At 35.9% G+C, this 14,871-nt stretch overlaps 1 protein-coding gene across 11 annotated transcripts in view; it reads right to left on the bottom strand.

Moving 5' to 3' along the window:
* The window catches only part of Enox2 (ecto-NOX disulfide-thiol exchanger 2), a 260,352-nt gene that overhangs the window by 206,121 nt on the left and 39,360 nt on the right, over positions 1-14,871 (bottom strand). For 6 of the 11 annotated variants that reach the window (XM_027433459.2, XM_035450051.1, XM_035450052.1 and 3 more), the window contains exon 3: positions 13,214-13,287. The exons of 4 other annotated variants lie outside the window; for them this stretch is intronic. In XM_027433459.2, coding sequence (XP_027289260.1) covers positions 13,214-13,235 — 22 coding nt within the window. In that variant the 5' untranslated portion in view covers positions 13,236-13,287. Of the gene's footprint in view, positions 1-13,194; positions 13,288-14,871 lie in introns of all 11 variants that reach the window. One more of the 11 variants, XM_035450053.1, reaches the window with a different exon arrangement.

Raw genomic sequence — 14,871 nt, 5'->3', positions numbered from 1 at the left:
GTCATTAGGTCCACAGCTTTCACACTTCTTCAGTTATGCCATCTATGTGGTAAACATGGTGCTGCTCAAGCAGTAATTAAAAATTAATACTCAACACAATGTCAAGGGAAAATACAAAATATTAATTTGAAGATTCAAGTTTTAGTTTTAAGAATATTATAAACTTTATCTCTGACCTTGGACAAATCACTCATATTCTTAAGGATACCTAAAAAATAGAGATGATGACATACAAATACTATGCTACTGGGTAGTCATCATACTGAAACAGGACTTGCACTCCCATGTTCACTGCAACGGTATTGATGACAGCTAAAATATACAACAAACATAAACACCAATGGATGAATAGATAATGATGTTGAACTGTTCAGCTTTTTTCCTTTTTTTTTTTTAGGTAGAGTATCACTGTGTGGGCTGGCCTGGCCTGGACCTTGCTAGGTAGAGTGAACTGGCCTTGAACTTACAGAGATCCACCAGCCTGTCTCATGTCTCTTTTGTTTTGTCCCTTTTTTATTATTTTAAATTATTTTACATATCTATACCCCCATTCCCTTGCCCTCCCATGCACCCCACCAACCCCCTCAACCCACCACCCCTTCCCCAGGGATAGTGAGGCCCTCCACAGGGGACCGTCAAAGTCTGTCATATTGTTTGGGGGAGGGCCCAGGCCCTCCTTGCTGTATCTGGCTGCAACAGTATCCCTCCATAGGGAATGAGCTCCCAAAGTACATTTGTGCTCTGGGGATAAAGACTGGCTCCACTGTTAGAGGTCCCATAGACTGTCTTGGCCTCCTAGCTGGCACCCACATTCAGAGGGCTTGGTTAGGTCAAAATTGTTTTTGTTTTTTGAAATAAGAAATTCCTTATGTCTAATAGAGTTAAAAAGGAAATATTAGGCTTGAGTCACAATGTCTTCATAACAATCTCATATCCCCTTCTCCTCCATTGGGACTCCACTTCTACCTAGAAACAGCCTGAAAGATACTTACACAGAGTGAGAATGCTGTTTGAAAATTTATTTGACACATAGTTTTTAAGATTCCTTCCAATACTCATATTCTACAAAGAACTAAAACTTTATTCACCTACATCTTCCAAAATCTTTGCTCTATCCACTCTGGTATTTGTTAAATATACAGTAGCAAAGAAAACATGAAATAAGACTTCTACCTTTAAGAGAGCTTTCTCTCTTATTAAAAAAAATCAAAATCAAGACTATGAGGAGGGACTTCAAAAGGAATTTTAAGGAACAGGATACTATCAAGGGCCCACTGGAGTAAAGGTCTAGTTCAATATCTTTTTTATTTTTTTATATTTTGCTGTTTTTGCCTGGGAAACAAGCACTCAAATAAATATTGAATAAGTAAATGAATGATCATCTACATTCCCTGAAATTCATCCAAAAATGTCAAGATTTTAAAGTACCTTCCAGGTTTTCTTGAATTTTTTTTCACATTTGCTCAGGGTGCCAGGAAAAATAAGCACATTTCCCCATTATTCAATCTAGTATACCAATTACAAATAAATGGTGATATTTATTAGAAAAACAATGCAAATCATACCCAATCATGTTATCCCCTCTATTTGAGTTATCAAAGTAAATAAATACAAAGTGCTTCCGTGCCATTTAAAATATTTTGTTGAAGCAAGCCATTAGACTAACTTTTGCTTTGACAGGAATTCCTTCATGCAATGTGCTTGTTATTTGGAAGTCATTCGGCTGATGCAAGTCTCCAAAGCAGGTAAATCAAGTTAGAAATGAGGAGTATTTTCTCTCTTCTCCTTCTCATCTCTATTGGCAGTTAGGAAGAAAGCAGGAAGGTCAAGAAGAAGGCAACTGTCTTTCTTTTCCTCTGATGCTTAAATTCTTCCCAATAATAACTTGTTTTTTTGTCTCTGGATTCAAAATCATCCAGCCAGAAATTAAATAAAATTAAAATAATAGCAGCAATGGCAGAGAATTTGATGGAGAGTTTACCAGAGACAGAGCATTTAAGTAAAAGCTTTTCCTGTTCAAAGCACAATGTCACTTCCGGAGGAAATCTTTTGGGAAAGGACCAGGAAGCTCTAAATGTTTATGGCTCAGGTGATATGTTATCCAAGAAAGGGCTGTACATAGTGTAATGTTCTCAAACCTCAACTGTGTTTTCCTTTAAGGCTACTATTTTGAAAGGAGATTAAGGCAAATTTAAATTCAATTTTTTTTGTTTCAGCATAGTGTTAGTATTTTAATACCTCATATAGATGGACATATTTTTTATAAACAGAGGATATAGGACAGTTCTGGTTTTTTAAAATCTATTATGCCTGTCTGGTAACAGAGGAATTTGGAGAGATATCAAATTAACAGATTAAATTAAAAATGTTCAACTCTTTCTTGTTTTTCTCCAAGGTCCAGTGCCATCTGAGAAAGCCTGCACTTCTGCATCTGTTGTGGCAAACACAGAGATTACAGTCTATGGAGATATCTATAGGTACCTGCTATGAAGTTATACTGGGGGAAAATAAAGAGGGTAGCCAAGTTCACAGATGACATCTATGAATCCTCTTATTAATCTTCACAGTGCCTCTGTAAAATACAAATACAATTCAAGGTCTTGGGCTTCGTCTGGGAGACTTACATTTGGAATGGTTCCAGCTACTCAAAGGATTGCATGAGTTATGGTGCATCTGCAGCAGCTGGCCAAATTGTTACATGCTTCTATCTTCTGAGCAAAATGTAGAAATTTCTGGCCAAGACTATTCAATAATACCAAGCATTGACAAATGAGATAGCATGACATTTAAAGAACCAAGTACAACAAAGGAATTAATCAAGAGAAGAGTTAGCTTGCAGAACAGGAGAAAATCTTTGTCAGATGTACACCTGATAGAATATCACTACCTAGAATATCTAAAGAATTCATAAAAGCTAAACAACACAAACTCAAACAGCACAATCAATGAATGTGCTCATGAAACAAACAAATAGTTCTTAATAGACAAGGAACGAAAAGTGAATTAACATATGAAAAAATTAAATATCCTTAACCATTACAGAAGTGCAAGTACTAATCATACTGAGATGTCATAATGCTCCATGGTCATCATCAAGGAAACAGCAACAACAAATGCTGGTAAGGATGTTGTGGAAAGGGAACTCATGCATTGCTCCTGGGAATGCAAATTGTTCAGCCATTGTGGAAATCAATATGGAGATTCTTCACATAAACAAAAATAGAATTATCATACAAACTGTAAGAAAAACTACCACAGAGATACCTGTACATCAATGTTGACTGCAGCAGTATTCTCAATAGCCACATTATGGAATCAGCTTATTTGTCTGCCAACAGATGAATAAAGAAACGTGGCACTGTAATAATTTGCTGTTTTTATGATATATACCATGACCCAAAACAACTTGGGGATGAAATGGATTTTTTTTGTTTTTTTATTTGTCTGATGTTGGGTTTTTTTACATCTTGCAGGTTAGTCCAAATCGAGGGAAGCCAGGGCAAAAGCTAAAGGTGAAACTGAAGCAGAGTTCATAGTGTAATGCTACTCTTTGCAGCGCCGGACCACATGTCTAGGGATAATACTGTCCACAATGGGCTGGCCCTCTCATATCAATCAACAATCAAGAAAATTCCCCCACAGACATGGCCACAGGCCAGTCAGAAGGAGACAGTTCTTCAACTGAGATCCCCTTCATAGGTGTGTTTCTAGGTCTGTGTCAAGTTGACAAAAACTAACTATAACCAGTAAGTAGGTGTGGTGGGAGCAGTGTAGTTTCATTATCCACAAAGAAGAATAAATTGATATAATTTGCTAGAAATTAGATAGAATTGGAGATAATACTAAGCAAATAAGCCATGTGCTGAAAGAAAAAATACTGTGTTTTCATTCATTTGTGTGTACTAGAATTCCTAATCTATAGGCAAAACCTATATACACATATAATAGGAAGGCAGAAGGAAGACTGGACAGCAGAAAGGGAAGAGGAGGAACTAAGGGAAACGAGTATAAGGGATGACTGTGGTCAAATTACATGGTACAACTGAAAGACTTTCTATAAAACCCCATATTATGTGCAATATATACCAATAAACTATTACATCTTCTCTCATACAATACATGCTGATCACAGCCTCCTCTCCATCCACTCCTCCAACTCCCTAACCACACATACATACTTCCCTTCTCCTTATACTTCTTAGTTTTTTTAAAACAGAATCTTTTGAGCTTTCGGGGGTTAGCCTCAAAATCATCATCATCATCATCATCATCATCATCATCATCATCATCAGTGATGCTTCCTTTGGCAGCAGATATAGAGCAAATGCAGAGACCCACAGGCAGACATTATGTGAACAGAATTGAAATGGGAGGTCTCCATCAAATCCCTCCCCACGGAGCTCGGGGAATCCCAAAGAAGAGGTGGAGGAAAAAGTGTAAGAGCCAGAGGGAATTAAGGATACCAGGAGAACAAGGCCTTCTGAAACGACTTCTCAAGGAGCTTAGGAGCTCACAGACACTAAAGCAGCATGCACAGGGCTTACATGGGTGAGCACCAGGTCCTCTGTGCATACACTATAGCTTTAGCTTAGTATATTAATGGGACCCCTGAGTGTGAGAACAAGTGGAACTCTGATTCTTGTGCCCACTCTTAGGGCTCTTTTCTTCTCTTGGATTGTTTTGTCCAGCCCCAATGTGATAGTTTTTATTTTATCTTACTATATTTTCTTTTTTCATGCTTGGTTATCTCTTAGCAGCCTCTTCTTTTCTAATGAGAGACAGAGAGTGAATATGGATGGAAGGGGAGGTGGGGAGGATTTGGGAGGAAGAGAGGAAGAGGAAACCATAATCAGGATATACTGTATGAGACAAGAATCTATTTTCAGTAACAGGGGAAAATGTGGAAAATTGTATCATATTCAAGGAGGGTTTGTTCCAGAGATGTAGGGTTGGTTCAATATTCAAAAATCAATCAATGGAGCCCATCATACTAAAAGGCGAAATGGGGAAAATCATATAATTATATTAATTGATGCAGGAAAAGCACTTGAAGAATTCAACAGTAATACATCATTTAAAAGCCTTGGAAAACACATAAACACTGAAGACATTTTCTCAACATGTTAAAGGGTATCTATAAAAAGCTCCTACTAACATCTTATATAAGTTTCCTCTTAATAACAGAAATTATATCTCTTGCCACCATAACCCACTGGAATAGTACCAGTGCAATAAGATGAAAAGATTAGAATTTGAGAGGAAGAAATAAAGGTATTTGTAGATGGTGGTACAATAGGTGAGTGCTGGGGAGAGACACTGGAGCAGTCACCCTAAATGGGGTATCTATATCACATCCATTCCCCGCAAGGCTCAGAATTTATGTGGAAGAGGGATAAGCTCCAAGAAAACAGTGTCTTCCAGACACAACAGGGAAGTTGCACCTATGAATTTGTAGAGGCCGTGACAGCACACATAGGACCTGCACATGTTAAAACCAGACAAAGTCCCTGCATGGAGGAAGGGGAGTGCTACCAAAGTCCCACTCCTGGATAAGAACTTATTGCTAAATGATAGCTGCTGGGAAAGGGAAAACTGGGTTCTTCAATGGAGTTTCAGTGAGTTTCTCAACTGCTCCAGGGCAGATCCCATATTCAAGAGTAACTGGCCAACACAAAAGACACAATTTCAAGAGAGAAAAAGACCATGAAGTTTGGTGGGTAGGAAGGTAGGGGAGGTTCTGAGGGGAGTAGGGGGAGGGGAGAGACTATGATCAAAATCAAAATGTACTATATGAAATTCCCAAAGAATATAGTCAAACAGTTTTAAAATACACCAAAATATATTTTTTAAGAAATAAAATTTTACTTATACATTCTTCCTTAACACAAATAATGAAGAGTTAAATCTCAAATATCTAAATTGAACATGGACCCCGAATGTTAAGGCTAGGACCCACCTGAGTGATCACCTAATTCAAAACTTCCTTTTTCACTTTTTATTTTCCTTTATGATATCAAATATGTCTGTATTTCCAAATGTAGGAACAGTTCAGGAGTACATCTCTTTTGAAATATGCGTACACAAATACATGCCCTAAAAATGTTCTACGAAATTTCTTCCTCACATTCAAACAGACAGGTTTTATGATTAATAAGAAACTTTTCCTTTAATCCTTTCCTTTCCTCTGTAGACAAGTATGGGGTTATATCTTTTAATTGGAATAAATGGGATATGGTTTGTGAATCTAAATTAATACCTATAATTTCTAGATTTAGAAAGAATAGCCTACCCCCCACAAAATTAATTTAGTTAACAATCAGATTTAAAGATCTGCTGAAAGACAGCATTGCTCTGCTTCCTTCTAAATTACCATCCCATCATCAGAAATGTGCATTTAATAATTCCAGTGATTAAGCTAAAATGTAACATAAGAGAAGGTAAAAGGAAAAGATAGGAACTGTGTATCTGTATAAAATTAGACTTTTTACAGGTTCACTCTACTTCTGTCTCTGCATTCAAATATCCACTAAAAGCAGCATGCAACGGATACATTTAACTGTGGTCTGTATCTTACTCCATTCTAACTTACATTAATTCAATAATAGTATTAAAATTTACATAGGGCTGCTGCTAATATCATTTGTGCTGTATTTGGGGGAATTGTAAGTACAGGAATAAATTAAAGATAATTTGACCTCTTTCAAATTCAGCTTTTCAGTTTCTTCTGAGTATTTTAGTAAATACCAGTTGCCTTTAAAGACTGTATACAGAACTTAGGCAGAGCTCTGTGTAATGCACTTACTGTCTAGCCTGCCTGGATCCTGCTGGTCAATTCCCAACACAGCAATAAAACAAAATAAAATATATAAATAAAAAGTCTGCCTATGTGTGATACATGTGTATCACACACACACACACACACACACACACACACACACACACACACACACGAGCTTCCAGTAATTTTCTAAGTTCTTTTTCCTTTATAGCAGATCATTCAACATTTCATGCTTCAGCACACAGGATATGGCCTGGTTTCATTACTAAAGATCCATAATAAAACCTATTATTTTGTATGCTAACTAAAAATGCAAAAGTTAAAATGGTTTAAAGGGAGATTTATTTAGCAAAAATAGGTCTGTGTCTTTTCTCATTCTAAAACTCTAGTTATATGCTTTAATGATAAATTTGTTGTCAACAAATCTGTAGAGAACAATTACTAAAGTGGTCCCCAATAATCCCCATCTCCTAATATTAATTAATCTTTGCTTCACTTCAAAGTGATGGTATATAATTTCTGGAACTAGATTTTTTAATTCCTCTGATTTAGTTGTCTTGGGTATTCTATCTTGGGCTTGGGTATTCTATCTTGCAATTTTTTGAGCAACCTTGTGGAAAAGTCCATGGACAAGGGACTGTGGTCTGAAGGAAACACAACTATGAGTTTTGAAAGTGGAGTCAGCTACCCCTCAAGGGGACATCAGAGCCACAATATTCAGTTTAGTTGGATGCTTGTGAGACATCATGAGGCATGGCCATCTAGCCAAACTCCTCCTAGATTCTTAAACCTTAAAAACACTGAAACAATATTTACTGCTTTAACATACTACATTTTGGCATAATTTGTTACAGGATGGTTGGTAGCTAATATAAAACCCTAGCTCAAAACACTAATTCTCCCAACTCATTTCTTCACTGACTTTGAAAGAACAATTCTCAACATTATATGGAAAAACAAAAGACCCAGGATAGCCAAAACAACCCTGTACAATAGAGGAACTTCTGAAGGCATCACCATCCCTAACTTTAAGCTCTATCACAGAGCTATAGTCCTGAAAACAGCTTGGTATTGGCACAAAAATAGACAGGTAGACCAATGGCATAGAGTTGAAAACCCTGAAATTAACCCACACCCTATGAACACCTAATTTTTGACAAACAATCAAAATATATACGCTGGAACAAAGAGAACATCTTCAACAAATGGTGCTGGCATAACTGGATGCAAATATGTAGAAGACTACAGATAGACCCAAGCCTTTTGCCCTGCACAAAACTTAAGTCAAAATGGATCAAAGACCTCAACATAAACCCAGCCACACTGAACCTACTAGAAGATAAAGTGGGAAATACCCTTGAATTAATTGGTACAGGAGACCGCTTCCTGAACATAACACCAGTAGCACAGACACTGAGATCAACAATTAATAAATGGGACCTCCTGAAACTTAGAAGCTTCTGTAAGACAAAGGACATAGTCAGCAAGAGAAAACGACACCCCACAGACTGGGAAAAAATGTTCACCAACCCCACATCTGACAGAGGGCTGATCTCCAAATTATACAAAGAACTCAAGAAGCTATTCTCCAAAACACCAAACAATCCAATTAAAAAATGGGGTAAAGAACTAAATAGACAATTCTCAATAGAGGAATCTAAAATGGCTGAAAGACACATAAGAAAGTGTTCAACATCCTTAGCTATCAGGGAAATGCAAATCTGAGATACCATCTTACTCCTGTCAGAATGGCTAAAATAAAAAATACCAATGACAGTTTATGCTGGAGAGGATGCGGAGAAAGAGGAACACTCCTCCACTGCTGGTGGGAGTGCCAACTTGTACAGCCACTTTGGAAATCAGTATGGCGACTCCTCAAGAAAATGGGAATGAGTCTACCACAAGATCCAGCAATTCCACTCCTAGGCATATACCCAAAAGAAGCACATTCATATAACAAGGATATATGTTCAACCATGTTCATAGCAGCACTATTTGTAATAGCCAGAAACTGGAAGCAGCCTAGATGCCCCTCAACTGAAGAATGGATACAGAAAATGTGGTACATTTACACAATGGAGTACTACTCAGCAGAAAAAAACAATGGAATCTTGAAATTTGCAGGAAAATGGATGGAACTCAAAGAAACCATTCTGAGCGAGGTAACCCAATCACAAAAAGACAAACATGATATGTACTCACTCATATGTGGACCTGCTTTATGATACATAATAGTGACCATGCTTTATCAGAGCTGTTTTTAATGATGTTGCTCAGAATGGTTTCCTTCCAGATGATGATTGAGAAGCTAATTTAAAAAAAAAGGTGCCAGGTACCACAAGAGTAACAGAACTGTGCTGTTTTTCTGGGATTTTGTTTTTTACTTTTTTTAAATGGAGAGTGCTGGATGTCTCTACAATTTTGTTCAAATGACTGCAGAACCTGGAAAAGCTGTTGCTGCTATTGATGCATAATATACTGCCATTATTGGTCTTATAATATAAAGAAATGTATATACATAGATAATTTGAATTTTTGGAAACTTTAGCTGTGCTATCAACTTTGGAAAAAAGTATCCCAGTTTACCGTGTTGAGTGGCATTGTACAAAAAATAACAGCCATATTCGTCTAGAAATGTTGAACTTAATTTTTTTCCATTTGTACAGGGGTAAACCACTGTATTAAATATGTAAGGTCTTAAAAAAAAGAAGGGATTTTGAGAGCCCATCCCTTGTGAAGGGATGCTCTCTTGACCTGGATACATGGGGAAGGGCCTAGGCCTGGCCCAGGATGATGTGGTAGACTTTGGGGAGCCCCTTTTGAGAGCCTTACCCTGCCTGGGGAGTGGAGGGCGGATGGCTAGGGGCAGGTGGGATGTTGGGGGAGGGGAGGGGAGGGAGAATGAGAAGGGATTGATATCTGAAGCAAACTTGTTCCTAATTTGAACTAATAAAATAAAAAAAAACACTAATTCTCATATCAATGGTTTATGAGAGAATAAAAAAAATGCCAGATAACTTCTGTTTTCTACTAAAAATCACTTACTTTTCTTTTCATATCTATTATGATTAATGATGTCAGGACTGAATTTTTTTAAAAAGTTAGACATTAGATTTTTAACCCAAGCAATGTACTGGTTTTCTGAAATATTTGCATCTAGAATTTATGAGCTAGTATCAAAATAAATTGAAGCTCAAATCAAATGTCTTAATGAATATAATTACAACCATTTAAACTCTAAGGCATTCTTCACTTTGATGTGGGATAATATATGCATAAGAACAGCATAAGAATGAGTTTATCTCCTACTCAGATGAAGAGCACAATTGAAAAGAACTAGAATGTAAGGCCACCAGCTGTGCTGTAGTCTGTGGGGTTTTGCAGTCATGTATCCTATTTTCCTGATGACCCTTATATATGAATCAGCAGAGCTGAATTGTCTATCTTATATTCACTGTGCATTTTAATAATACAGTTATGGATTACAATAATAGAGCCTGTAAGCAAACAGAAACAATCAATGTGTCTAGAAAGGATTACATCTGAAGATATTCTCCATTAATTAATTTTCTTTAATATGTTTATAAGGTTTGCTCAAAAATTTTAACATTTGGTAGCCAAGTATATTTATTTTCTCATTACCTTCCATGCTCCAAATCTACTCTCAAGAATTTTGGAAATATCAATGAGTAAAACAGAGGGCATAGTAAGACAACTTTCAGAGAACTTACATTATATATTAAACATTCTATTCCGTGTAGAACCTGGCAAATCTCATGCAATCTTCTTGAAACTCTCCTATTGGTGTATGCAATATAATATTATTTTGTTCTAAAAGTTTCCAATCGTGTCTTTAGCCTTCTTCACTGGATGACCCTATCAAAACCTAGTTAAGATAATGACTTATTTTGTAAGATCCTGATTTACATAATTTTCTCCTCATACAATTAATTCATTTTCTCAAATCCAATGTTACCTCTATGATTACTCTCTAAGCATCCATATTTCTATTAAGATAATCCCAGACTTTCAAAAAATAAAAAAAACCCAGTCATTAACTGCTTAAGATAAGTCTACCTATGTTCTTTTCATTTTTCATCAATTGCATCACTCAGTCAGCCTAAAATTAATCTTCTCCAATCAATCAAGTTCTGTCCGTTGTGCTATTCTAATATCTTTCATGTCCATTATTTCTTTTCCATTCCAACTACTAGGCCCTAATCATTGCATGTATACATGACTATAATATTGCCTTAACTTATTTCTAATCTTTCTCTTTACAATCTCACTTTTATGTTATTTATGGATTAATTTTCATAAAATGTCATCTTCATGGTACCCTCATGCAGAATCACATAATTTCAAAACTTAATCTCTTATCTTGGCATTTAAACTTTTTAATAATCTGGCTTCATACTCTTTATCCAACTAAAGTATCAGTATTCACCAACATAAACTATTTATTCCATCAGAGACACTCTACTTGCTCTTCCTTACAAGTGCTGTATTTAACTTAATATCTTGTTCATACTGGTCATGCTTGAAACATACCCTCCCCTATCTTGTGCTACAAAATCCTAGATATGTTCAAGTCTGTATTTCTAAATCTCTTAACCACTCTAGTCCACACTATTTTCTACTTTAGTGCTAACTGTCTGAGTATAGTGATATTTTTCCACATTCTGATTTTCCATTGTCTCCATTCCTTTATAGAAAATCAGGCTGCCTAACAATGAAACAGCTTGATCACTTATTTTCCTCACTACTTTTAGCACTCTATAACAACAGTGTACTTCCAAAACGATTTTGTACTGAGCCCCCTTTCAAGAACATGAAAGATCCCCAAAAGTGTGTTTGTGAGAGCCAGTAAGATAGCCCAGTGGGTATCTGTTGAGAAGCGTGATGACCTGAGTTCAATTCCTGGGACCCACACAGTAAAAGGCAAGAGACTCCTGCAAGTTGCCCTTTGACCTCCAAATTTCTGCTGTGTCACATCCTGCTCCAATATATTTTTTAAAATATTTTGTGTTTTAGTGGTTATATTTATTACTACTTAGTCTATATGAATTATAACAAAGAAATTTTAAGTATTAATTTATGTAAAATATAAAATAATCCAGGTACATGTTAACATAAATTGCTTATAAATATAACCATCTTTTCCAAAACAAATAAAGACAAATTTGTCGATTTTATAGAAAACGGTTAGATTCTCTTTTAATGATTCTTAAAAAAGTTTTATTAGTATACATTAATTATACCTAATATTGGTTTATTATGACATTACATATATGTATTTAATGCATTGGAATCCAATATGTTGCATGATCTTTGGTTGACATATACAAAAGAAATCTAGCCTCATACAAATATATAATTAGAAAATGAAGGACTATTTGAGTAGTTTTTCAGATAATTTTAGTATTCTTTGCTACATTAAAACTTGACAATAGTAGTTTCTTTTAGAGCAATGGGGAATCTGAATCTATGTTAATAAACTTTTAAGGCTTCATTGTATTGAAGTCATTGGTCATCTCTGCACTTTAATAGATTTCCCCAAGCATGATTTTATATCATCATGTATTGATCATTTGTCAAATATTGATTTGCTGAGTTATGAAAATGTTCCAGATGGTGACACATTTAATTATACAAGATTTGAAAATCATATTAGTTAATATTACCACTGGCCTCATCAAAAAACCATGGAGTATTGGGAAGCTCTCAAGTTCATGATAGAAGATACAAGTGATACAAATCTAATTTGTACTTAAAAGTTTATATTTGTCATTGGCAAGAAATAAATACTGTAAGTTGTTAGCCTTAAAATAACATTCCCAGTTTATTTTGGGTTTGATACCTGCCAAATACCCAGTAACAAAGAATAACCATGCTTTGTCAGTTTTAAGTGAAGCTAGAGTCCCATATAAAAAGCCATAAGCCGAGTTTCCAATTCAACCATGCAAGTGATTTACACTCAGGGACACCATCATATTCTAGTAAGCATCAAAAGCATGAGAAGTACTTCCCCTTTTTATATACAGGATATTAAAACTATACAAAGTTAAAATTAATAACATCAGTATCTGTTGATTATAAAAAAGCAATATTCTAAGTGAGCATAGCTTTGTTTTCCTAACTTTGAGTATGTGATAGCCAAGAATAAAATTACTAAATAATGTAGTTTTGATTCTTGCTAGGTCACCAGCAATTTCATTCACATGTACTTTTGCACCATCAGTGAATTATAAACAGAGTAAATAAGGCAAGAAGCACCTTAAAATTATTTTTAAAATTGTTCTGACATTTCAAAGCCTGTGGGACAATCTTGGGGAGCCCCAGGGAAGCCATGAACCACACTTTTGAGAACAAATGGTCTATATTATGTATGACATTCTTTCTTCATTCAGCATTACCTCTGGGTACTTCACTTACTGAGCTCAAACTGCTCCTCCATTGTAAATATAAGTTGTGTGTGTGTTGCTTTTCTTACTGTGGTGATAAAGCACCTGAAAGAACGTAAAGAAGGAAGAATTTATTTGGCTCATTGTTTAATATGGTACAGCCCATCATAGTAGGTAGTTCATGATGATGGTAGCAAGCGGCTTCTATTTATTTATTTATTCATATATTTATGTTTATATCTACTCATTCATTTATATATTTATTTATGTTTTACATCCATTCATTCATTTATATATTTATGTATCGTTTTTCATCCCAACCAGTTTCCCCTCTCCTCCCAGTCTCCCCATCACCACCTACCAACTACCCCTCCTCCGCATCTCTTCATAAAGGGTCAGGCCTCCCATGGATATCAACCACCCACAACACATCAAAGTAGAGTTTTAATTTGCATTTGTAGGATTCATTTTTTAAGCACTCTGGAAATGTCATACACATATAGAGTACATCTTGATCATATCTATCCTCTCTATTCCTTCCCTACAGCTACCCCTATCCAGACCCCAGTACATTTCCCTCTCAATATTACATCCTCTTTTTCATCCTGGGGGCATTCTTAATTTTTTCTTCTCCCTCTCTCACAAAAGGGCTAGCCAGGCATTGCGAATCTGTAATTTAATAAAAAGGGAACCTAGGTCAAACTGGAGAACATACATTCCATAGAAGGTTATTCAAACTGAAACACTCTAGGCCACATAAGACATATTTGCTACATTCCATTTAGACTTTGTACTTATCTTGCATTTCTACCAATGCTTTTCTGAGTTAGATCCTCCATCATCTTTTACATGGATGGCTACGAATAGCCTTATAACTGACCTCTCTGACTCCATTTTTCCAAATCTTTCTCCTTTATCTTCCTACCCAGATTTATATTTCAGAAGGTAAAACAGGATAGTCTTTCCAAAGTTCATGTCTGGACACATACTTCAAATCCTGAACAAAACTTCATAATCATTTTCCATCACCTAAAGGGAAAAATGCTCATCCTTAGCATAGTATAAGTAAATAATTTGCACACTATTTCCTTTAACTTAACATTTCTCCACTTTCCTAACCACATAACAAACAATAGTCATCAAAGTCATAAGAACTAAGATTTTCACATCATTTATCATGTATGAGGAACTATTCTAAACTACATATATTTGATCATTGTAAATACATATGACTGGTGCTGTTGTTATGTCTATTTGTAGATGAGGAAACTGAGACACGAAGGCAAACTGAATCATTGAGAGTTCAATAGTTTATCATATTGTTTTAGATTCTGGGTGTTTTATTCCTGATTGCTGTCTTTGGTGCTGTGATTGGAACTAGCCAAACAATCCTGGGTCCAACCCTCAGTGGGGGTGTGGGGATACAGGAAAACTAACAACCCAAAGGTGTTAAAGATGAGACAGAGACATTTGGTAATAACAGGAAAGCTCCCAGTAAATACTGAAGGCCACGGTTTATTGAAGCATCATCTTAAGTAACCATACAAAAGTGGGGGTTAGGGCAGAAGACATCCATTATCATGTATAAAAGGCTGATAGCAAATATTTCCTTTAATCTTAGAGACACTCCTTAGTAGCACTCAGATACCCCACACCAGCATGTCTCACTAGTCCTCAGGGTGGGTGTAG

This window comes from Cricetulus griseus, chromosome X (genome assembly GCF_003668045.3).
Source record: "Cricetulus griseus strain 17A/GY chromosome X, alternate assembly CriGri-PICRH-1.0, whole genome shotgun sequence".
NCBI classification, from domain to species: Eukaryota; Metazoa; Chordata; class Mammalia; order Rodentia; family Cricetidae; genus Cricetulus; species Cricetulus griseus.
Note: the sequence above shows the minus strand (reverse complement) of the source record. Positions and strands in the feature narration are given on the sequence as shown.